This window comes from Oncorhynchus clarkii, chromosome 1, assembly GCF_045791955.1.
Source record: "Oncorhynchus clarkii lewisi isolate Uvic-CL-2024 chromosome 1, UVic_Ocla_1.0, whole genome shotgun sequence".
NCBI lineage: Eukaryota > Metazoa > Chordata > Actinopteri > Salmoniformes > Salmonidae > Oncorhynchus > Oncorhynchus clarkii.
In genome coordinates this window covers 35,311,620-35,337,691 of record NC_092147.1, presented here as the reverse complement: position 1 = coordinate 35,337,691, position 26,072 = coordinate 35,311,620, and the positions used below count along the sequence as shown (strand labels likewise).

General features: G+C 43.3%; 1 protein-coding gene across 2 annotated transcripts; it reads right to left on the bottom strand.

The window, feature by feature from the left end:
- Window positions 1–583: 583 nt before the first annotated feature.
- LOC139406599 (PHD and ring finger domains 1) lies at window positions 584–20,378 on the bottom strand. 2 transcript variants are annotated; one of them, XM_071149365.1, is made up of 19 exons: window positions 20,082–20,378; window positions 18,928–19,100; window positions 18,702–18,806; window positions 18,366–18,562; window positions 18,000–18,083; window positions 17,596–17,729; window positions 17,298–17,389; window positions 16,977–17,149; window positions 16,367–16,502; window positions 16,098–16,213; window positions 15,792–15,985; window positions 15,437–15,565; window positions 15,195–15,340; window positions 8,901–10,623; window positions 7,463–8,763; window positions 7,093–7,169; window positions 4,480–4,668; window positions 3,954–4,082; window positions 584–3,000 (listed from the first exon to the last, which is right to left on the bottom strand). In XM_071149365.1, exons 2-19 carry the CDS (start codon window positions 19,013–19,015, stop codon window positions 2,851–2,853), a joined length of 5,163 nt encoding a protein of 1,720 aa, XP_071005466.1. In that variant the 5' UTR covers window positions 19,016–19,100; window positions 20,082–20,378; the 3' UTR covers window positions 584–2,850. The 2 variants fall into 2 exon arrangements, with proteins under 2 accessions (XP_071005466.1, XP_071005474.1); XM_071149373.1 differs by having other exon boundaries at window positions 16,992–17,149; window positions 20,082–20,278.
- Window positions 20,379–26,072: the final 5,694 nt, after the last annotated feature.

Here is a 26,072-nt window from a genome sequence, read left to right as displayed (position 1 = left end):
GCACAGAGCAGCCAGAGGGGGAGAGAACCCTCTCCACTGGCTCAGAGCAAACCATTACTCAGAGAAACCTACAGCAGAGTAGGTGAAAATTCCAGTCAATTCAGGTTTTAAAATTAATTCCTATGGAGAAGTGTAATGGCTGCTTTAAAGCTAGAATGTACAGTTGGCTGCTTGGACTGACCATATCAAAATTATAGTTTTAACCATGAGGCTATACAGTGTTTGCTTATATTGGGTTCTGATGGGGTACAACAGTTGAACTAAGCTCATGAGGCATTTAAGTTATATTCAAGAATCAATGGGTATATATAAATTTAAGTCCAAAAATGAATGTAGCAACTGAGGATTCTAGCTTTAACATTTGACGGGACTTTAACTTAATATAACCACCAGCCTTATATAATCATTTCATCACAGTTTGAGATTAACTACTTCTGTAAAGATTAGTAATATCCTGTTAAATATTATGGTATTATGTTAGTGGGTTCCTTTTCCAAAATGTTGCCCATTCAGTCACAAAATAGATCTTCAGCCCACCCTTAAATTTTGCATGTTAGTAAAACATGACCACAAAAAAAGTAAATTGGGACAAAAATGTATTTTATTTTACTTATCATTTTGTGTTCCCTCTGAAGCACTTGCCCTAGGAGATCAAGTAATGAAGGAGAAAAAAACAAATACATTTAACTCAAGCACCTCCTTTCCCCACTCCTCTCAAAAACAAAGTACGTAAACTCAATTCCAATCAACCCCTAGACACTTCAAGTAGATCTGAAAGGATCAGATACTGCAGGTACAGTATACACAATTTGGTAGCAACTCCATCTGGCCCTCTGATACACCAATCCAATCCTTTTAGGTCTACATAAGTGCCAAGCAGATATAATCTAGGGATCGATTTGAAATGTGAATATAGGTGTAGGACAAGACAGGTGCCCAGTCCAAGGCAGGTCCACACACATCCATTCTACTACACACACAGAATGGGAACGTGCCAACGCCAAAATTGAAAAGATAAGGGGATATTCTTTAACGCACTTTTCTACAAATAAACTTTTAGAAGAGATCTAGAGGAGTCTTTGAAAATAAGTAGAGAAGGCCAACCGTTTTCAGGTACAGTTGTAAGTATTCATTAGCAGGAAGGAAGTGAACCACTTCCAACCAATGAGAAACAGTGATTACGGATGGCATGAATTGAATACCGTATGACTAGGGCCAGGGGTTTCTCCCACCTATGACACCTGACTAGGAAATCCTTTGGCCCCTTGTTAAGAGTGTTTGTCAGGTCATGTCGTTATCAAAAACATCCTGGCCTTGACTAGGATTATGGACTATTACTTGATTAACAATTTCCAAGTTCGCAACTACAAGTATGGCAATATTTGCAAGGACTAAAACAAATCTAGTTTGTTTGTGACAAAGAACAAACTCTGGCCGACCAGTGTCAAGAATAAGGGTTATTGCACATTATTCAAACTGGAAAATAAGCTTTTGGAATTAGTCTTTCAGAAGAAATGTGAGCAACTAGTTGAGTTCATAACCAAGTGTGAATGTGTGAAGAAATGGGAAAAACATTGATTAGGTTGCAAGACAGGCATGATATGCTTTGTCTTATGACTTGTTAGCCTGCTACAAATATACAACAGAACTAGCCAATTGATTCTAGACGAAACGTTAAACTAAGAGAAAACAGGTGAAGGTGCAGTATTCACAAAACTTATATAAACTCCAGTGTCTGCTGGTTTTCACTAATCATTGGCAAATGACTGGTCAATTGATCAATTAAAGCTGATGATTGCAGTCACCTCACCTGGTTTCCTGTCTTAATCAAAACCTGATGAAAAGGTAGGATTAAAACCAGTAGACACTTTGGGCCGAGTCCAAACTTAAGAAAATTCACAACTCAAACTTTCTCAACAAACATGCATTGATTATCAATGGGAGATTTTTTGAGGAAGTCTGAGTTGTGTGCCCTCATCTCAAGTTAGTATTCTGCCAATAGAGACCAGAGGAGCGTTGACAATCTGAGCACCACTGAAGAGGACAGCCACTATGTGCAGAGCCACATACTGTATGGTCAACCAGCACTCCATCGGATCCACAGTTCCATAGCACAGAGAAATTCACGAAAACAACAAACTTCATCCAGAACCATGAACATTATACATTTGTGAATTCCCGGTAGGCAGCTAACAACTGGAAGGGCGTACATAATGATCATTCAAAATCAATATTTACACCAAATCTAAAATAATTGTTTCTCCTTTTCAAAAAAAATTGCCTACTGGAATTTTTCTGCATTGTGGCGTTCTTTTAAAAATACCCCTCTACTGCCCAAAAGATACAAAATAAAAGCCACCACTGCTTCTATTCAGACATTTTGCCAGTAGAAATAGCTGCTTCACATTATCCCTTAGCCTCTCTTGACTGAAAGGCGATCTGACTGAGAGCTGTCTCTTTAAGACAGAATCTGTGTTAGCCTCATACAGAGTAGACCAACAAAGTAGATCTACATGGTCTGGCCCCGGGTGAACCTGGAAACAAATTCAATTCAAAACAGATGTTTGGCAGTCAGTGGTAATCAAAGTGCCAGACAACATTGGGTGCAGTAAAAGTTACTTGCACATCTTCTTTCAACGAAACGCCTCTACCATGATTTTGTGAAACTGTGAATTACCATGGACAGAACATAACTTTATCGCACCTAAAAACTATGAAAGACAAATCAAATTTGGAGCCACTCTTTCTTTAAGTCCTTGCTTGAGTCCCCTAAAATCCTGTGACATAAGATAACAGAAATGATTAAATTAGTGAAAATGGCTGAATATGGCTGAGTGCTTGTGGATGATTTCATGGGGTCTCTGGATCGTTTGTTCTATCAGTTTCTGCCTCCTCCTCTCCTTTCCTGTGTTTCCTGTCATGTTTGTATTTGTCCACATAAGCTTTGACCAGGTTGGCCACTTTCACTGGGTTGATCTCTCCACTCTTACTGTGGCAGACCTGGAATCACAATGGGAAAACAAATTATATACAAGTTAGAGAAGCAATTTACAAACAGTCAAATTATTTTATTTTTAATCCACTGTGAAACAAGGGCTGCATTCCAAACACTTAAAAGACACACCCTATCCTCTCAGCCCTCAAATTAAGTGGACACTTCTGATGACGTATCATGACATCTGACGTGTTTACACTTGCAGGACAAGGGAGGAAGGAATGATTTTTAAAAGGACCACCCTTGCCCGGAAATTCGTCACTTGTTCATCCCTTGATGATTGTGTTTTCAGCCACCGGTAGCTTGTGGGTGCTTTATATGCACTACAGTCAATTATGATTGCATGTCTACTTATATTAACTATAGAATTATTAATATACGCCTACTGTATGATAGCTAGCAAATGAATTAGCTAACTAATGTTAGCCTGCCTAGCTGGAACTGCTGAAGAAAAATGATTTATTTCTACAATTTCCAAAACAAAAACATAATTATTTTTACTAGACGTGTTTGTGCCGTCATGTGCATTAGTAGCACAATTTCTAACCTTTTTACATCCGTTTTTACTTACACTTGTATGTTGACTTCTCCATATTCACATTGAGGTTTTAAGTTTTGGCTGACTTAGCAGATGTACAATCATCGCATAAGGCGAGGGTAAGTGGATGACGGTGTGTCTTTTATGAGTTTGAAACACAGCCACAGGCTGTCTTTCGTCATGTACTGCAAGAATTAGTGGAAGACTCAGTTGATTCTTGTAAATCTAAACTCTCATATTGCACAGGTTGAGACAAGCCCCTACATCAACCAATGAAAGACACCGAATCTAAAGATTTACTCCCATGATAAACATCTTTGGTTTCATTATTATGTGCATGTTGTCCAGTTCCCGTAAAAATTCATTTTAATTCGGAATTGCATACCACATGACACAATTTGATCCAATTATCAGGTCTACCTTCTGGACAGCCTTGCGTACGATTTCCTTGTACTCGTCCTTCGTGATGTCTTTCTTCTGGTAGAAGGGTTTGATTGCCAGTTTCACCTCCTTTATGGCTCTCTCCTGCATGTGAAGCTTCTTTATGTACTGAGGATAGACAGGGGTGATTAGGCAACATACACTACTACACTATGAAGGGGACTGGTCATTTGTTGTCAAGAAGCATATAAGGACATATATATATATAGTGCATTCAGAAAGTATTCAGACCCCTTGACTTTTTCCACATTTTGTTACGTTACAGTCTTATTCTAAAATTGATTTAAAAAAAAAATTCTTCATCAATCTACACACAATACCCCATAATGACAAAGCAAAAAACAATGGACATTTCAATCAATTTTAGAATAAGGCTGTAACATAACAAAATGTGGAAAAGGTAAATGGGTGTGAATACTTTCTGAATCCACTGTATACACATAGATATCACCCAAGTGTGCATTGATACATTTGAAGACCATCATGGTCTTTCTCTCAGACTCACATTATCGTTTCTGGAAGCATCATCCTCTCCTAGGGCTTCATTGGGTTCCCCCTGCACAGGTTTGGAGAGCCCAACTTGTGGTAGGCTGTTGGAGCTGGAAAGTGCACTGGGGAGCACTAGAGACACACTGGCCCTCTTGGTGCTCTGAACCTTGGGGTCAGTGAGTGATGTAGCACCCAAGGCGGCCTCCTATGGGTGGGAAGGTTAACTGACTATGGGTGAATCCCAATTTGAGATGTGTGTGCAAGTTAAATGTTCACATAAGAATTACAAAGATTTTAGGTGTTGGTAAATTACAGTACAATATTAACATGTTTATTTTAACTATTGTATTTTATGTTCTTAAGTCACAACAGCAATATTACCTAACTAAACTACAAGCATTTCACTACACTCACATTAACATCTGCTAACCATGTGTATGTGACCAAAAAAATGGATTTGATAATAAAATAAACATTGGCATAAATCTCAAACATCTATTGTCTCATCGAGACCTAGCAGGAAAAATGTTATTGTGCTGTTATTCCCAGCACATAAAAGCCTCTGACGTGTAACATTCCTCCGTTCTAAAGTTTCTATTTCCCAAGTAAGGCTTCTACTTTCATTTCACTGTGAAACGCTGCTTTATCAGTTTCAGTCACATGAGCTCTCAAAAGACCCATGTGATCGGCAATGGCTTTACGCTGACAGCCACAACAACTGCTCTCAGAGTAAAAGAAAAGACAGACTGCCACCCTGTGGCCTGTCAGGAGAGATGCATGTTAATTACAGAAACATTTTGTGCTGAATGTTTTGGAGCACTAAATCACAGATATCTGTAAAGATCAACAGTACGTCTACTTTATATTATTGATATGACCAGCCGGCAGTATGATGCTGTGACTAGGTGCCATTTCATAGTGAATTCCATACTGATTGATCATAACCAAAGTTCCCTCTAAACTAGACCCTAGAAACGGAGAGAAGCACGATACTGAACTTCACTCAACTTTATAGTTTCCCTTTACTGTTGAAATTGTGATCAACTCAACGTAATATTAGCCACTTTTCATGCAACATATTATCGAAACAAAACGATCTATGCAAGAGATGTTGCTGTTCGCAGAACGCTTCGGAGTAGGTTTATATTGCGCAGCCTATTCTCTACAGTCTACACAGACCAGTGCGGCGGCATTACCAAGCAGAGCTGCAGTAGGCCTATATGCAACTAGGCCATTGCCACATATTGAGCTGTGCCATTTACATTGTACTGGACTGTTTTTACAGCTGTAGTCTTGAGTAGGTGCGTTCGTTTTGAGATCAAAGTAAGAGCTGCATGTAGCCACGTATGCACATTTTGTTAATATCCTTTGTCAGTTAGTGAGTTATTAGCCCAGTTATATATTGCTGACTACAAGAACACAAAACGTGTACATTTCTAGACTTCTTTGAAAAGCGAGTTAAGTAAAGAGCTTTTTTTTGGTCTTAAAGGGGCGTTGTATTTTGAGACAGCCAAGTAGCCAATAGGCAGAGGGTAGTATAATGTGTCTGATTCTCTGTAATAATGGTATGGAAATAATAATACATTTTATTTTGTAAAGTGGTTTCTTGCATCAAACAACAACATTTTCAGTTACATCCTTGTCTGAAGGACAAGTGGATAAACAGGTTAGTGTCCAGCCATGCATGTTTTTTTGAAAAGTCTCATGGAATGTAGGCCTACATTGAACACCACACATTGGCTGCTACTGTAGGCTGAATGATAGAACAGCTATTTCCATGTTAAAATGGGATGCATCTTGTCCATTGTTTTTGATGGTAGGCCACTCTGGTAGACATACATTATCATCAAATAGCCACAGTAGCCTACTTGACCAGTATAAAAACAAACTTAAAGCGGGCACAGCCTCAGTGTTCACAGTAAACGCGCGCTGGAAGTTGCACAGAATTTGAACTCAGTAGACCTGAAATTTGCTCAGTGTCAAAAAATGAGGGAAAACATTGATCATATCTACACTGAACAAAAATATAAATGCAACGTGCAACAATTTCAAAGAGTTTACTGAGTTACAGTTCAAATAAGGAAATCAGTCAATTCAAATAAATACATTTCACATGACTGAGCTGGGGTGCAGCCATGGGCCCACCCACTTGGCAGCCAGGCCCACACACTGGGGAGCCAGGCCCAGCCAATCAGAATTCGAGACATCTGTGGCAAAACTGTGTGACAAAATAGCACATTTAAAGTGGCCTTTTATTGCCCCCAGCACAAGGTACACCTGTGTAATGATCATGCGGTTTAATCAGCTTCTTGATATGCCACACCTTGGATGGATTATCTTGGCAAAAGATAAATGCTCACTAACAGGGATGTAAACAAATTTGTGCACAACATTTGAGAGGAATAAGCTTTTTGTGAGTATGACATTTCTGGGATTTTTAGTTCAGCTCATGAAACCAACACTTTACATGATGCGTTTATATTTTTGTTCAGTGCACATATTAGCAGGAAAGAAAGGCAGCATACAGCAGTAGAGGCCTGAAGCACAAAATAGTTATCTAGGTGAGTAGGCACGAATGCATCTATGTTTCTGAGAAGTAAGGAAGAGGTGTGTATGTGATGAGCCATACCTGATTGGAAGCCTGGGCAGAGGAGGCAGGTCTGCGAGCTCCCTCCTGTTTGAGCTTCAGTTTGTAGAGGGCCAGCTCTGAGACAGAGAAAACACACACCCTATGACCCTCTCTGTGTTATGTGAATTAGAGGTAGTTTCTGAACCGGTGTCAAACAGCTGACTAGAAAAACATTATAGGGCTCTGATTGGGTCAATCCAGATTGTGGTAGGCTAAAATTGTATACAAAATTAATTATGTTTCTTTGTCATATGCACAGGAACACTTGGTGTACACAGTACAATGACATGCTTACATGGAGGTTCACCTCTCAACAATGCAACAACAATAATAGAAAAGGTAGAATATTTGATAATACAATAATACTCACTACTGCCAGTCTTCTCTGGCTGTGGTCCATCTGGTTCCTGTAGGTTCCAGGTGACTCTCTTCACCGAGGGTTTGGCTTTAACACCTGGCGTGACTGTCTTCACCTCTTCGCCCTCCTTTGCCTCTTTATACTCAGCCTCCCCTTTCTCTCCTCCTGGCTCTGCTTTCTCACTCTTCACATAGTCCAGACTGTCCAGCATCATGTCCACGTCCATGTCATCAAGTTCATAGTCGGAATGCTCCTCTACCTCTTCCTTCACTGGGATGGTTTGGACAGATGGAGGGGTCTCTGTGAGGGCCTTTGGTACTAGAGGCAGGGATGGGGCCACCTGTTGGCCGGCTGTAGTCACTGCAGCCTGAGAAGGAGCAGGGACAGGGTTGGTGCGGAGTGTTGAGAAGCTGGGGCTGGGTTGGCCTGTGGGGGGAACAGTGATGGTGGAGGTCAGTTGTTGAGGCAGCTCAGGCCAGATGGGCTCAGTCTTGGTTTCCTTTAATACCTGGTCTTTTTGTTCGGTTATGTCTGAGGTGGGGAGGGCGCACGCCTCATTTATGAGGGGGGGGGGGGTTTCCTTTTTGATCTCCTTGTGCTCTTGCAAGTCCTTGAACTCGCTGAACATTGACAGAGGTTTTTCTTCCTTGATTGGTTTACTATCCAGTGATTCTTCAAACATATCAAAGGCAGGCAGTATCTCTTTTTTGATTTCTTTGAGCAGCTTCGACTCCTTGAGCAGTTTTGCTGAGAGAGAGGCGTGCTTCTCTGTTCTAAATTCATTGCCGTCACTCTCCTTTTTCACCTGGCAGACAGAGAGGACAGAGTGAGGTTTGAGTCCTGAAGAAGAAGAAGGCATCTCTTGTTTGATCTCTCGCTCTTTTCTGTCTTCTTCAGCCTCCCTCTCCTCTTTCAGAGTAAGCACTTTCTCTTTTATCTTCTCTTTCTGTTCTTCAAGCTCTTTGGAGGAGGTGGTTGAGAAAGTCCCTGGTCTGTGTGTGCCCTGTGACGACCCCTCTTCTTTTCTCCTCTCTCTGGACCGCGACCTGGACCTCGGCCTCTTCTTGTCTTTTGACCGCACCTCAAACCTGTTTTTTGACCCAGAGGATGATGGTTGTGATCGTGAGTGGTCTTTCCTCCTCTCCCTGGACCTGGACCGCGAGCGAGACTGCGAGTGACCTCGCTTCTTGGCATTTGATGGCCGACCCTTCTCTCTCTCACTTCCTCTGCTGTCGTTCCTCTCCCTGCTCCCCATCTTCTGCTTCCTACTCTGGGACCGCTCTCCGCTGCTGGAGCCGGACCCTGACCTCGACCTAAATCAAAATAATAATATGAGTTATTATAATAACAGTATATACTAGAATACATTTCATAATTTATTATATTATTATTAAAAGCCCACAAAATCACTGCACACAGAATTTACATTATCACAGAATTACATTAGTACCTGGAGCGCCTCCTGTCTTTGGAGAGCGAGCATGACCGTCTCTTCTTCTTGCGAGAACTCTCAGAGGTCTCAGAAGTGGAGCTGTCTGATGGAGAACAAAGCAGTCTCCTCTCCCTCGATTCTGAGCGCCTGGACCTTCTCTCACCCCCCTCTTCTCCTCTCTTACCCTCCTTGTCTTCCCTCTTCCTCACTTGCTGCTCCGGGGCCTTGTCTCCTCTTCTCCTGCCTGCCTCCGGGCTGTTTGAGGTGGACCCCCTTTCCGTGGAAGACTCCCCACCTTTGGATGTTTTCCTCCCATGGCCTGAGGGCCTGGAGTTTGATTTAGACCTGGACAGGGACTTGGGGGGGCTGTCCTGGGGCTCTGACTTGATCTCGGTCTTCACCATCTTGTTGCTGTGGTGGCTGGAAGCTGAGCTGGATGAGAAATGATCAGTCTTCTGGCTCTGGGGCTCTCGATTCTTGCCCCCTTGTTCTTTCCTCTCCTTCTTCCCAGGGACATGGCTCTGGGACAGGGGTGTGCTGGTGCCAGTCATCCCAGACCTGGGTGCGTTGTGTGGGCCGTGACCAGGCTTTGCCGTGTCTGCCTCGCTCTTCACATCCAGAACTTCTCCTGAGCCCTCATCCCTCTCCAGTGACACCCTATTTTCCAGTGCCTCAACTTTCACCTGGTAGATGGTACATTCCTTGTGCGCCATGGATGGTTTCCCCCCAGCATGGCTCTCTCCTTCACTTTCTGAGGCGTTGGAGTCTGAGCCTGTTGGGTGGAAGGGGTCGTATATATCCCCCTCCTCCTCTTTGACCTGTGTGTGTGAGGTGGCCAGGGGCCTCTGTTTGCTGCTGCGCTCCTCTCTTCTCCTCTTCACCGCCTCTTCTTCCGTGGACAGTGGTTCTTGACTGTTGCCAGTGGCAAACATTGCTGAGGCGTTGTTAAGCTGTCGGGCGTGCCACGCATTCCCACTGGCATTGATCCGGAAGCACACCGTGGATGCCAATGCCGGGTTGGCTGGGGAATCAGAGGAAGAGGAAAAGGAGCTGGAGAAGGCAGACGAAGAGCCTGCTCGCTCTGGTCTCTGTCTCTGTGTCTGGCCCTCTGTCCTGCCCTGCTGCTGCTGATCCACCCTTGGCTGCCTACCCCTGTTCCCACCCAGGCTGTTCACACAGGCCTCAGGGAAGCCATTACCATTAGCATGGCTACTACTACCCCCCCTACTGACACTGCCATTCGTTAGCCCACCACTCTCCCGTTTTATCTTTGGTATCCTGGGAAGCACCGATACTGGCGCTTCCCATACTGGTTTAGGGGCAGCCTTCTTAGCCTGGGGCTGTGGTGGCACGGTCTCCCTCCCTCTAGACCGAGAGTCTGGGGTAGGAGTGGAGGTAGAGGTGGCTTCCCTCTGGGTCCTATGGAGAAGTTGTACACCAGTGGCCCCCCAGTGGCTCTGTCCAAGACTTGGGCTGGGTCTGGGAGGCGGGGAAGTCTGGCTGTGGCTGGCCGGGCAAGGGGATGAGGGGGTGAGAGGGGACGAGCAGGGCCCTGGGGAGCTGAGGGAGGGCCTGTTCAGGGGGCTACAGGAGGGTCCCACCACCAGGTCTCCGTTAGTGGGGAGAGAGAGGGAGCTGACTGCTTCTGGGTTAGGGGACATCCCTGAGTGGTTCTGGGCTACTGATTCACCAGAGCTGCTGCTCCTACTGCTGCCCAGCCTGGACGAAGATGACACACCCACTACAATACAAACACAAGACATCCATTTACTAACCCTTATTCTGCTGTTTAACACAGAATCCAACATGAATGATAGACAATGATAGACAAGCAATAATGAATGATAGACAAGCAATAAAACTAGGGCTGTCCCCAACTATAAAAAAAATATTGGTCGACGAGTGTTGTCCTGTTCCTGTCAATGTTTAAACTTATTTTTCCATATATAGACAGACCCCCCCCCCCCATGTGTTTGAATAAAACCAACTATATATGCACTGAGCTTGTCTGATGCTTTAAGCACACTGTTTGATTAAATAATTAAGACACACAAATTACTCAAGAAAGAGCCCAATGGTCACGTGGTTAAAAAAAAAAGTGACAGTGTGCCTGTGTGACTGGCGCACGTTGTCTCCATCTCCTCCCTACTGCAGCGAAAAAGCACCACAGCATTTTAGTTTCTAACTGAAAAGTTCTGTTACCTACAGTTGAAGTCGGAAGTTTACATACTCTTAGGTCGGAGTCGTTGAAAAATGAGTTTTAATCACTCCACAAATTTCTTGTTAACAAACTATAGTTTTGGCAAGTCGGTTAGGACATCTACTTTGTGCATGACAAGTAATTTTTCCAACAATTGTTTACGGACAGATTATTTCACTTAATCACAATTCCAGTGGGTCAGAAGTTCACATACACTAAGTTGACTGTGCCTTTAAACAGCTTGGAAAATTCCAGAAAATGATGTCATGGCTTTAGAAGCTTCTGATAGGCTAATTGACAACATTTGAATCAATTGAAGGTGTACCTGTGGATGTATTTCAAGGCCTACCTTCAAACTCAGTGCCTCTTTGCTTGACATCATGTGAAAATCAAAAGAAATCAGCCAAGACATCAGAATTTTTTTTGTAGAACACAAGTCTGGTTCATCCTTGGGAGCAATTTCCAAATGCCTGAAGGTACCACGTTCATCTGTACAAACAATAGTACGCAAGTTTAAACACCACAGGACCACGCAGCCATCATACTGCTCAGGAAGGAGACGCGTTCTGTTTCCTAGAGATGAACGTATTTTGGTGCGAAAAGTGCAAATCAATCCCAGAACAGCAGGACGTTGTGAAGACGCTGGAGGAAACAGGTACAAAAGTATCTATATCCACAGTAAAACGAGTCATATATATCGACATAACCTGAAAGGCCGCTCAGCAAGGCAGAAGCCACTGCTCCAAATCCACCATAAAAAAAACAGACTACGGTTTGCAACTGCACATGGGGACAAAGATAGTACTTTTTGGAGAAATGTCCTATGGTCTGATGAAACAAACATAGAACTGTTTGGCCATAATGACCATTCTTATGTTTGGAGGAAAAAAGGTGAGGCTTGCAAGCCAAAGAACACCATCCCAACCGTGAAGCATGGGGGTGGCAGCATCATGTTGTGGGGGTGCTTTGCTGCAGGAGAGACTGGTGCACTTCACAAAATAGATGGCATCATGAGGCAGAAAAATTATGTGGATATATTGAAGCAACATCTCATGACATCAGTCAGGAAGTTAAAGCTTGGTCGCAAACGGGTCTTCTAAATGGACAATGACCTCAAGCATACTTCCAAAGTTGTGGCAAAATGGTTTAAGGACAACAAAGTCAAGGTATTGGAGTGGCCATCAAAGCCTTGACCTCATCCTATAGAAAACTTGTGGGCAGAACTGAAAAAGCGTGTGTGAGCAAGGAGGCCTACAAGCCTGACTCAGTTACACCAGCTCTGTCAGGAGGAATGGGCCAAAACTTATTGTGGGAGGCTTGTGGAAGGCTACCCGAAACATTTGACCCAAGTTAAACAATTTAAAGGCAATGCCAAAAAACCAAATACTAATTGAGTGTATGTAAACTTCTGACCCACTGGGAATGTGATGAAAGAAATAAAAGCTGAAATAAATAATTATCTTCTATTATTCTGACATTTCACATTTTTTAAATAAAGTGGTGATCCTAACTGACCTAAGACAGGGAATTCTTAATGGATTAAATGTCAGGAATTGTGAAACTGAGTTTAAATGTATTTGGCTAAGGTGTATGTAAACTTCCGTCTTCAACTGTATACATACAAAAAAATATGGGGGATTGGAAATGATGCAGACAATTACATTGATGGAAGCAACAATCTATCCGCAATATTAAAGTTGATCCACCCACTAAAAAAATAAATTTAAAAAACCTCAGCAACGAAGTGGTAGGCCACACAATCTCGCAGAACGGGACCACGAGTGCTGAAGCACCTAAAAATCGTCTGTCCTCGGTTGCAACACTCACTACAGAGTTCCAAAATGCCTCTGGAAGCAACGTCATCACAATAACTGTTCGTCATGAAATGGGTTTCCATGGCCGAGCAGCCGCACACCAGCCTAAGATCTGGAGCAGTGGAAACGCGTTCTTTGGAGTGACGAATGCTTCACCATCTGGCAGTCCAACGGACGAATCTGGGTTTGGCGGATGCTAAGAGAACGCTACCTGCCCCAATGCATAGTCATAACTGTAAAGTTTGGTAGAGGAGGAATAGTGGTCTGGGGCTGTTTTTCATGGTTTGGGTTAGGCCCCTTAGTTCCAGTGAAGGGAAATCTTAACGCTACGCTACGCTACAATGACATACTCAACAATTCTATACTTCCAACTTTGTTGGAACTTTTGGGGAAGGCCCTTTTTCTGTTTCAGCATGACATTGTTACCGTGCACAAAGTAAGGCTCATACAGAAAGGGTTTGTGAGATCGGTGTGGAAGAACTTGAGTGGCCTGCACAGAGCCCTGACCTAAACCCCATCGAACACCTTTGGGATGAATTGGAATACCTACTGCTAGCCAGGCCTAATTGCCGAACATCAGTGCCCGACCTCACTAATGCTCGTGGCTGAATGGAAGCAAGTCCCTGCAGCAATGTTCCAACATCTAGTGGAAAGCCCTCCCAGAAGAGTGGATGCTGTTATAGCAGCAAAGGGGGACCAACTCCATATTAATGCCCATGATTTTGGAATGAGCAGGTGTCAACATACCTTTGGTCATGTAGTGTATATATGGATGATTTATAAAGCCAGGCAGGCACATTTAACTGTTAGATTATTGATTATAGACCTAATTAAGTTGGTTTACCCTCTCCTCAATTTGCTTAGACAATCAGGCTAAGCCCTATTCGCAATGGGACTAGTATTAATAGAGAACGTTGGTTATGTAATTATTACCCCAGAATATCCATTATTCCAGAGGACGATTCGGATGGGATTTGTTCTTTCTAAACTGCCCCATGTAATTACTTTTTCCAATAAAATGACAGTTATGACGGAAGCCTGGAGGTGTTTTTCTAGACGTGAAGATATTTCAACAAGTCGAGACGATAACAGGTTACACTGATAACTCCAGCTTGGCTCCTAAGTTCCTAAACCATCTTTGGTATAGTGTTGCCATAATATTTTAATTGAGGAAGTGTGATCGTAGGATATTTTAGCGATCTGCAGTAGACGTCCTAAATGCCCCACAGCCTTCAGACGTGAGCTAAACAGTGCACTTGCACTTGAGATGCATTTTAAGGCTATGGATGCGAAAGTGAACTTTTAGGTCATGTTTAGGTCAGTTGTATGCTGCTTTAAGATCTAACAGCAAGGGTTACATTGAATAGGTGTAATATTTTTTACTGGTGCATTTGGCAATATGCTATTCATATGCACAAAACATATGAACAAAATCAATCACTGTGAAGGTTGATGCATGTAGGCCCTTCATATATATATTTATATTAATATATAATACACACACACACATATACACACACATGCTATGCGCAGCACTTCGTTCAATTTATCGAATCAGTTATTGTTTTCTTGCTCAAACCGTGAGCAACACCTGTCAAACTAGATGTAGATTATTCTGGCTGGAATTGTTACTCTCCTGCCATATACAAATTACTGACATGGCAGATTCAGACAGGACTAAAATGACAGATGTGGTGTTGTGCTTGTGCACATAATTACATTACCCGACCAGCCCCAGTAAAACTAATCCTGTCTGAATAGGGTTTAAGACAAGGGCTGTTTCCTCGTCTCTGCTGCTGCTGCCTCCCCCGCCTTGTTCTCAATCCCAATATGCTGGTTCATTTTGCTGTTATGCACAGAGCAACATAGGGAAAGGCGCCAGTTCTACGGCACGCTGAAGATGATGTTTCAGTACTGTGGACAGCGACCATATCCATAAAATAATATTACATTTATTAGTGTTGCACCATTCTTTTTACATAATATAACCATATTGAATTTCAGTGTCATGTCTTAGAGTGACGGACTGACTATACCATCCACGTGGCCTCCGCAATGGATTAGTCCATTGAGACAGGTACGAATGAGAGTGCGACTGCTCGGCTAAAGAAATCTTGGTCGACCAACAGCCTATCAACCAAAAAATCGACCAGTCAACTAAATGAGGTCAGCCCAAAATAAGATGTTCACTAGTTCTTGAATAGCCAGGTATTAGATACGGAAACCAAAAAAATAGCAGAAAAAAAGAGAAAGGACAAGGGATTGAACTGAAGAAAGGAAGAAACCCTAGCAGCCCACCTGGTTTGGTAGCCTTGAGGGATCCGTCTCTGTTGATGACCACGTCTGAGCTGTCCATCAGCAGCATGCTCTGTCCTGATAAGATGCTGCCCAGAAGGTCAGGCACTGGGGCCAACGCCGCCACCTGGGGCAGGCTTGGGCCCCGCCTACAACACCATGGCAACCACAGGTCACACATGTACCATATTGAAGGACGTAACAACATGTGAAAACATAACGTGGGAGGAGATGAGAAGGGGTACCTGGAGAGGCCAGCAGTGATTGGTCGGGCCACAGGCTGGTGCGAGCGGAGGGCAGAGCGAGATAAGCCATGCCTCTTAGCCTCCAGCAGTGATGTCATGGCCGGGGCATGCTCTTCCTCCTCTTCATTCCTGGGGTGGGATCAACAACCAATCAACATTCAGAACAGGGTTGGAGTGCATTCCACAATTGCTTGTTATTTTCCGAGTTTCTTTTTCTTTTTTAATTCATGGTTTTGTTAAAAATTATTGTTGTATATATGTTCAGTGTTGTTCTGACATTAGCTGGGGATTTCCACTTCCTGGTTGAATAAAGTACTATGTTATCTTATGGTTGTGAGTTGTGCCTGAGACAGACCTGTCAGTGAAGGGGTCCAAGTCAAAGGGGTCTCCATAGACAGAGAGCGAAGCAGCTCCTATGTCAGCTCTCATACTGCCCAGAGTGGTTTCTGTAGGCCGGTACACAGAGGGAAGGGATGAGCCCCATTTGGGCTTCCCTATCCCCAGGTTATGGGCTATACGACCACGAGACGTAGGCTCCTTCTTTACCACCTAGAAACACACACGCAAATACACACAGCCAGACTGAACATGAGCACTCCTATCAATCTGTTTTAGGTACTATACTTTTCCTGCTATACGTGTTAAAAATGTAAAGTCTCACCATTTTCCTTCTGGACTTGGACCTCCTCACTCTCCGTTTCCTCCTCTTCCCCCCAGTGCCTGCAGCTTTGCCCTTCTCACCCGATGACCTCTTACTACTGCCTTTCCTGCGCTTCACTGTGGGCACAGAGCAAATGCATCTATTTTAGCAACCCAGATAGGCTGTGTGTGTGTGTGTGTGTGTGTGTGTGTGTGTGTGTGTGTGTGTGTGTGTGTGTGTGTGTGTGTGTGTGTGTGTGTGTGTGTGAGAGAGAGAGTGCGTGTGTTCACCTGTCCTGCGTCGTCGGCTGGATGGAGCACGGGGTGTGAGGTCCCGTATGTACACGGCTGTGTTGAGTCCTGCCACTACTGCGTTGATAGTGTCATCCAGCCAGGTGGACTGTGGCATCAGAAAACTGGGGGCAATCTGAGACCAGAGGTACACTGCATCACTCTACTGATTCTCGGTTGTCTATTTTGTCTATAGACAGGCTTTACTTGACATGAACTTCACAGCAGTCTGATGAGAGGCAGCCTGCAGCGTCACTATGAAGAGCCACCTCTCTCTCTGACTCTCTATTCTATTCCTGCATGTCAAATGTTACTTGGTGCAAGTAGCGCATTCAAACGAGACAAAATAACAGTCGTCATTCATCAAATGTTATGTAATACAATACTACATAGAAATACCCACCATACACGTTTCAAACCATGAGGGAAAACATCATTTTTCATTCTGTATGTACATTATCATGCTGCTCAATAAACAATCTTTGCTTACAGCGTTCATATCAATACTGCATATCAGTACTACAGAGTACGGGATGCTGACACTAGTGGTGAGTAGCGGAGTGAGGGAGAACAAAGAAGCCAGTAGGAAGCAACACGCCTCATGCCAAACCTGTGCAGTGCGTGCCTGGGTGATGCGGTGGCGGTTGACACTGGCGCGGACCCTCTCGCTTTGCTGGGTGCGGGCGATGGCCCGGGTGGGGCCCGTTGTGCGGGGGCGGGAGCGACTGGTTGTGGGACGGGCGCTGCTCAGACTCTCCACGTCGCTCTGCTCCTCTGAACCCCCTGAGGAGCAGGAACATTGATGAGCTCTGGGATCTTGGTAAAAGGACTGACCTGTACTGCACAATACCTGTTCTCAGGCTTTATACAAAGAGTATTGTCAACTTGTTTTCCTCAGAGGAAGACGTAATGACTCAATAGTACTGATTACTTGAATGGCGGTTGTTGGCTTGACACTCTGGGCAGAACCATTCCTCCACAGGGACAGCGTCTAGCGGGGGGGTCAGGCACTCCATGTGGTACCTTCCATGGAGCACAGACATGATGGGTTAGAGATTAGGGGTTAACATGGACATGATCAGATCATCCTAAAAAAACAGGGGAAAAAGGCAAAAGGGTTAATTTTAATGACCAGATGGATGTATTCTGATTTGCCGATGTCATAGAATCAGGAATTCATCATGAAAAATCCAAGAAAGATCAGGTGGTGTGTGTAGCTTGTGTCTCACCCTGCATCACAGCCGTCACAGAGCAGCAGTCGGTCTTCACGGTCGCTCCCCCCACACACCTCACAGCTGGTCTGTTCCAGCTCCAGGTCTATCACCTCCTCCTGGCCCTCCTTCACTGGCTTCTGCACTGTGATCTGCACTCAACCATCACCACACGCACATAGAGAAATGAGAGGAAAGTGAGTCTGCAGCTCCCATGCATGATCCATATTTGGATACACAATGTTTGGACCATAATGTTCTTTGCCACAAAATAAATCAAATACCCTTCATGAGAAATGCACATGCCATCTGTAGTAGCTCAAAGACATCCCCACCCCAACACATTCACAACATGAAATCATGATCAAAGGCAAATATAAGACTTATATTCAACTACAGAAAGTCTGAACTTTTTAACTCACCATTTTCTGCACTTTCCCACCATAACATTTTCTCAGGTAGATGTTATTGAAGACTATTCTATCCACAGGACAGGAGTTTGCATTCTGAGGGAAGAACAAAAACTTGCTTGGAAGCACAACATTTGGACACACTTTAACATATCATGATTGTCTGACTTAACAAAACCTCAGTTTATAGGTTTGAAAGTGAAAGCTGAGATGTGGTGACTTGTCCATAGTTTCAGTGATGATCATCAATTTGACAGGTTAATGTCTTCTAGTTCTTACAACAATATCATAATTTTGAGTCTGTACGAAGACTGAAGTTGGTAAAAGGCTTCGACCCCTTGACCCGTCTTCTTGCCCCCTCTGATGTCACCCACCTACCTTGGACCACTCAAGGATGCAGTCGAGGCAGAAGTAGTGTTTGCAGCTCTCTGGTGTGGCCACAGGCTGGCTGTGGAAAGAATTGAGGCAGATGGGACATTTCTCTGTGTCCTCGTCTGAGCTCAGGCCTGCCAAGTCAGCAGACACTCCCCCCACTGCACCCTCCACCTCCTTCACAGCATCCTCCTCTTCATCATCTGAGAAACAAGTATGTTGTATGATCAGAGGTTATGAAACTCAAGTGGTAGGTTTATAAAAATATACTAAAAGTGTATCATGAACCATTACCGATTCTTTCCTATGAATACAGTGGCCTACATCTCCATAACCTCTCACCATCACTATCATCCTCCTCATCTTCTTCTCCATCAAGGTGTTCTTCCTCACCACTGTCAGAAGCTACCTCCTCAGATTCCTCCCCACCATCATCTGAGTCTTCATCTGGATGTTGATAAAGAAAAGTGGATGTACAGCCTTACAAAGTTAGCTCTCATATTCTTTCCAATAGTACTAAGATTCACTCATTAGGCTATTCATAAAATGTGGGGAAACGAGCCCATACCTGAGATTGCCCACAATGCTGGCCTTTTCCCTTTTCCGTGGGTAGCATTCCGGTTGATCAGCTCATCCTGGCTGTCCTCTTCGTCCATGGCTGAACATCAGAGAGCCTCCAGCACCAATATCTTGCTAAATCCCAAAGGCTCTGCTTATGTGAGACTTATGAATTGTCAGTAGCTGGAAAATACATGACATTTAAATGAGTGCCACAGCTCTTCACCTGGTCCACCCGCAAGCAAAGCTTTCCTGTGTACTCAGTATTGACACCTGCTACAAACAAGGACGCTTGTAGAAATATCAGGTTAGCACTTCATTAAATAGCGGTATGTGAAGGAGGTATATGAAAATCAGCTAGCATGTCACAAGTCAAGTGCTACTTGAAGTGGACAGCTAGTTAGTCCATTGATGAGAGATTTAACACAAAGGTTAAAGTCTGCCAGCCATAAATAACAAGCAGACTGACAAACTAGGTAAAAAATGTATACCAAGTTCTCGTTTTCAAGATTATAGTAACTGTTTAGCTTAACTAGCTAACAATTGTTGCTGCTTCAGTTTCCTCAACAACAAACACGCTGCGCGACTGTGGTGGTGCGCTGCTGTGCATACATGCTGGCTAAAAGAGTTGCCTGTTGTTACTAGGTAAACTTAAATACGCTTCGTTACCTAACTACTTACCTTATTGCAAATAAAACGTGCAATTTATGGAATATTCTTAGCTAGCTATGCAACACTAGCTAGCAAAGCATGTTAGCTAGATATCTGCATTGTTTTGGAGAATAACCTGCTAACGTTAGCCTGCTAGCTAGCTAACGTTACCATTATTAGCTTGAGTCTAAATATAACTTGCAAGCTCGTTATCTTCGGTGCATGTGACATTCTTATACTATAATGTTGGTACATTAACAATTTCTCATTATTTAGGCATACTGGGGCGGCAGGTAGCCTAGTGGTTAGAGCGTGGGCCAGTAACATGAAGGTTGCTTTGATCGAATCCCCTAACTGACAAGATAAAAATGTGTTGTTCTATAGCTGAACAAGTCAATTAACCCACTGTTCCTAGGCCGTCATTGTAAATAAGATTTAGTTCTTAACTGACTTGCCTAGTTAAATAAAAAAATTAAAAAATCCTTTGAACATGCAAAGTGTGTTTACACCTACCCTAAACAGTTGTGAGTGACATGTTTGGCGTAATTTCTCAGTCCACGATTTTTCTTGAGTGACATCGCTGGCTGGAGTGACGGAAATGGCCGAACGCACTCTTCTTCTTCTTTGGGATTGGGCTGGTGGATCGCATACACCACCACCTACTGTACTGGAGTGTGAGGCCAATCACAGCCTACCTACATTAAATTCTCTTCATTATTTATGTTCCTCTAAGGAAGTGAAATAGAGCCCTAGACAACACTTCCCTCCCCTTTCCTCCCCTCACTACACCACCCAAACCCCTAACCCTTTCACATCATCTCTCCCTATCACACAGTTCACAAAATGTCAACACATGCTCCACCTTTTCCTCTGATAAACACTCATCACACAGACTTGTTTCATGTCTCCCTACCATCCAGAACGTGGCATTCAAACCTGTGTGGCCAAACCCTAGTCTATTCCACACAACGTCCTCACTGTTACATCACATTCTCCCCACTTCTTCCTTTATTGACCGGTGCATGCAATGCAATTGCCTCCTTTGACTACTTGCATCCCACTCCCTTTGCCAAAGATCGAGCCCTTTTGCCCAGCTCAAGGACTTGAGTTCCCTGCGTACCAGGTGGACCTGAATATCTACCCCCTCTCTCCTCACAGAACTCTTAGCCACCACATCGTCCTTCTCATTACCCTCCACACCCAGCCAAATGCACTCAAATCGCTGTAACACTCTTAAAGATACAGTGTACCTGAAAATGTATCCATTCAATAACTATGTGATACAATGTATGCCATTTGATACACATATTTACGAAGTATACTCTCATGTAGTGTGTTATTTTGGCTATAGGGGGCGATGTAGAGTGGCAGACCAATCTAGGTTGGATAGGTGAAAGCATCTTCGTCAGATAACGCAGGTTTGGTTGAAACTATTTTATACAAATGTCCCTTTCTTCCAAGCCTAGATGAAGAAGATTAGGAAGTAGATCAGGCCAATTAGATTTAGGATTCACCCCTAGGTTTTTCCCCAGTCTTTTGACAATTTCAAACTGCAGTGACTAAGCTCACTGACATAGCACACACCCCTGCAGCCACCGCAAGGGAATGTCATAAACCATTTTTTTTTTAATGACAGGAAATTAGCTTTAAACTGATTTTTTTTCTCACAACCTCATGGCTATAAAACTGCAATGTTTTTTCTCTCTCTGCCGCATAGAAAAAATGCTTTATAAAAAATGTTTAGTTGGGGGGGGGGGGGCGTCTTGCTCGTACCTTCCGGGGCCCTGAGAAACTGCGCTATGCCACTACCTATGCTAACCATTATGCTGCCTATTAGGCTATCTAGTTTTCGGTTACCCATGCAAAGTCATCCAATCGTACAACTGTACTGTAGGCTGTGTGTAGCCGGACTGATCATAAGACTAATAATGGGCATTCCGGTTGCCTACATACTATGTGGCTCTGCCGCTCTCTGCTGGTTGAAGTAAAAATGACGTATTACCTGGACGGGCCTGTTACATAATAGGCTAAAGCGTAAGACATTCCTGCTTAATTGTTGCTTTGTATCGTGTAATAATTTGTCTCTGTATCCGATTGTATCCAATCAAGTAAATGGTATGGTCTGGCATTTTCGACCAGACAATATTATGTTCCTTTGATGTTGATAGCTTTGGCTTCGACTTCAAACAGGTCACTTGGTAATGTTATTGAACCCGCGCGCCAGTATCAATAAAGCTTCAGACACACAGAGCACTATTTAAATATGTTTTTATATACACCGAGGCGGGAAAAAAATTATTGTTTGACACCAGCCAATCCGTCGCGGTCAAAAGTTCAAATTTTGAACAGTTTTACTCATAGCCCACAGTCGTTCAAGGCAAACTAGGCTACCTGCCACAGCAGGTTTTTTATATTTGATGGGGACAATTATATGGTTGAATGAATAATGCAAATAGTGTCACGATTGAGAGAACATTGTGTGAATTAAATGTATTCAGATGAACCCGCCTGAGTTGCCTCTCACTACCCCACTGACCAGACCACTGTGATCTGGTCGGACCAGACAGTACAGTAGTTAGAGGAAATGTGGAAATATTCAAGCTACAAATATGTGTAAAATTATTATGATTATGAAGAGAATTGTCAACAGGGGAGGGAAGTACTAATAAAACGGTAACATAATATATCAGAAAAATGTGAGTATCAATCTGTTTAAAACGTGTATTAAATAATGGTATTGAGTGTCGGGCAATTGTATCTGACATGGCACTTTGCGTCTTGCAGGGCATCTAAATAATTTAAGATGCTCCGTAACGCGCCTTGAATACTTCATGATTGCATTACCACATTAGTCTAGAATAGATCATACAGTCTGTGCCATTCGCGCTCTCTCGTTCTGGCTTCCACTACTGTAATGCAGCAGCATCCTTGGTACGTGCACAACCACACTCTCCTCATGGCAACACCGATCACAAGCGAACAGAGTTCAACCACTTTCAGTAGTAGAACGGGTAGAGCGCTCTTTCTCAAAACTGGTTAAATACACCTCCCTTGACTCAAGTGACCAATGTTGCATCACAGTTCGCCCGATTTTTTCACTGGGGGAATCTAGTCGTGAAATCCTTTCTGATTAATGTTGCCGATTGCAGGACATGTATGTCGTGGAAATGGTTCATTCCTAATGTAAGACGTGCAGAAATGAACGCGCCGCAACCCAACTATAACTCAGGAAATCCACCAAACCCATTGGTGGTGTTAAGCACACCCCTTGGAGCTGTAATTCGATGGTTGTCTATTGGACGTCCTATGACTGCCCACTGGCTTTACGAGACGCCAGTATCTGTATGATTTGCATATGCAGTTCAGGTTGCAGATGCAGGGGAGATGGCATGGTTGGGGTAGCGCAAGTGGACTGAACTTCTGCGTTTGTCTAGGCCACACTGCTATTCTTTAAATGCACTTAACTTTAATGAAATATTGTACCTTCTTTTTCAGAAATCAGTTACAGTGTTTGCATGCATTAAAGTGTCGCACTCATCAGAGCTATTGGAGTTATTTTCTGTTACAAATGACCTGTTCAAAAATATAACTTGGGAGATTGGTGAGTAGGCTATATTGTATATTTTTATCTGGTGAAATGTTTGTATTCTGTTCAAAATGAGAATATTTTCCAACTGTTTTTGAAATAGCTAGATACAATGTTTCACAGGGTGTATGATGTGTTATAGGCCTGTGCTGTAGAATTAATCACTAGTGTTGACCATATTTGTAATTTTGACTGATACGATTAAAAGAGAACCATGCTAAATATTTTACAACTGAAATGTATCGAGAATTCAGATGAAAATGCCAAAGAATAGCCTGCCAAACTAACTGAGATTGCCATATAGTTTTAAATCCAAAAGTTATTTTCAGCATTTGGATTCACACTATGTTGGCAACTGCTTTGCCAAATTCCTAAGGCCACAATTAAGTTTACATCTGCATGCCATGTTGATGTCAAATAAGATGTATGATAAGGCTATTATTATTACTACTATGCTATTATTGTGTTATTACCCCCCTCCCCAGCCACTTATGTCAGCATTTAGTAGGATATCTTACAAATCTGAAATCAGGTAAGCCACTGACTAACGTACATTGCGCCTATCCCAATTCCACTGTGCGTGTGACAGCGGCTAACCTGGTTTTAGGGAGACTTCCCTGCCCCTCCTGCCGTCGTGGGAACTGCCCTGTCCAGACAGACTTTCTCTAAATGTAACGTATATCCATCCGCAAGCTGTACATCTAGTGCTATCTGACACCTATTAGCTTTTACTGCCCTCCTTGTGGCCTTTCTGAGTACTGTATTATATCCCAGGACACAATCTCTGGACAGACTCTCAGTCAGAGGCCTTTATCATTAGCTTACTATGGACCTGCCTTCCTGTAGACCTTTCATGCCATCTACTGGGACTCTACTGGTGGTGAGCTTTTCTTTGGCATTGCCTTAGTTGACTTTTATGTGTATTTCGTTAATTAGCATAGATACTTGTATCAATGTATATAACTATGTATAGTCAGTTCCAAAACAATTAGCTTGACAATGTGTCCCCATGGGGGAAAAAAGTAAACTTTCTATTGAAATCATGTGGCCTCAAGTATATTTATTTCCTTCTTACTGTACAATTAAAAGCCTGTGTGTTGTTTCAGTATTGAGTTTATTGCCTCCTGGATGACTCCCAGTAGATACTGTAGATATGTAAGTGATGTAAGTCAGACTCATTAACAGTGGCTTACTCAGCATGATGTGAACGTGCAAACGCTCACAGCACCACCCCATCAACAGGCAGTCATGCAGGCAGCAGGGCTATATGTAGAACATTCAGGACCGGCTACAAACAGCCTCTAGCCCCCTACCTCTTAGACCCAGGCACACGTGTACTGTACATTTGAAATGATTGGATAGGTATAAGCAGTATGGCAAAAGTGGAACTACCATCATAGGGCTTATACCTATCCAACCCTTTCAGATCTACACAAGTAAGTCTGTTTTTGGCAGGGCCCTTTCTTTCTAGTGATAACAACATTCAATGCCATGCCATGATTTCCAACCCACGTCCTACATATTGATCTGTCTGGTTAAGGTCATTCTTTATAACATTTCTATATTTAAAAGGCAAAAGTTTCACCGGCCTCTTGCTGAAACATCCTAAACAGATTAGGTGAGAGAGGATCCATGATGAGTGGTACTGTATCTGTGAGCAAACATAATGCCCTCATTAGGTTAGCACCCTGCCAACCCATCATAATCTGTTAATGTTCTACTGTTTCAGATTGCTTTCCTCAGGGTTAGATTTTGAGTGGGTGAGGTTGTGTGTGAGAGTGGTAGTGCCCTTGTGACTGTTCTGTCTGTACAGGCCACAAAGGGGATGTTTCCAAAGATTAGAGACTAACTGGATGTGTTTAAACTGCTCCTGAACTGGAAGGCCTTCCTGTGTGATAATCCCTAATAGGAAAACATCCATTTTACTCAGTCTGTGTTTTGGTATTTGTTTTTTTCCCACATCTCTCTCTTATCTTCCCATGAGACTATCACACAACATTAGCGTTTAGTGTTTCACTTCCAGTGCATACTCATGTCAATGTGACCCTGCAACAGCTCAGTGTGTGTCTGTGTGTGTGTGAGCCTCCCTTTCCCAGGTGCGGTTTAGTGAAGTCATACCAGATCAGAGAACTGTCCCTCTCTCTCTCCTTTCTTTTCCCACTTCTCTCGCCCCCCCACCCCCCTCTCTGTCTCCCTGTCTCTCTAGACTATGAGAATTGTAGGGATTTGGGGCTTATCTATCCCCAGCCAAGCCAGACATGTCCTGATCTTATCACCATAATCCAATTCCACATAATTCATCTTAATATCAAAACTGTTTTGCCCTTTCAAGTAGCTCTGACAAACATACACTACCAGTCAAAAGTTTGGACACACCTACTCATCAAGGGTTTTTCTTTATTTGTACTATTTTCTACATTGTAGAATAATAGTGAAGACATCAAAACTATGAAATAACATATATGGAATCATGTGGTAACCAAAAAAGTGTTGAACCAATAATAATATATTTTAGTTTCTTCAAAGTAGCCACCCTTTGCCTTGATGACAGCTTTGCACACTCTTTGCATTCTCTCAACCAGCTCCACCTGGAATAACTTTCCAACAGTCTTGAAGAAGTTCCTACATATGCTGAGCACTTGTTGGCTGCTTTTCCTTCACTCTGCGGTCCAACTCATCCCAAACCATCTCAATTGGGTTGAGGTCAGGTGATTGTGGAGGCCAGGTCATCTGATGCAGCACTCCATCACTCTCCTTCTTGGTCAAATAGTGGCACACTTACTGGTTAAGTGTGCCTTGAATTTATTTATTTTTTACAGACAGTGTCACCAGCAAAGCACCCCCACAACATCACACCTCCTCCTCCATGCTTCACGGTGGGAACCACACATGTGGAGATCATCCGTTCAAAAATCTCA

What these genes read in the sequence shown, in the direction of transcription:
- LOC139406599 (XM_071149365.1), bottom strand. Translation starts at nt 19,015, where the DNA reads ATGGACGAAGAGGACAGCCAGGATGAGCTGATCAACCGGAATGCTACC. An exon ending in TGAGGAGGATGATAGTGATG is followed by an intron (nt 18,563 to 18,701) that starts GTGAGAGGTTAT and finishes CTTGTTTCTCAG; the next exon opens with ATGATGAAGAGGAGGATGCT. An exon ending in CCTCAAGGCTACCAAACCAG is followed by an intron (nt 10,624 to 15,194) that starts GTGGGCTGCTAG and finishes TTTGTATTGTAG; the next exon opens with TGGGTGTGTCATCTTCGTCC.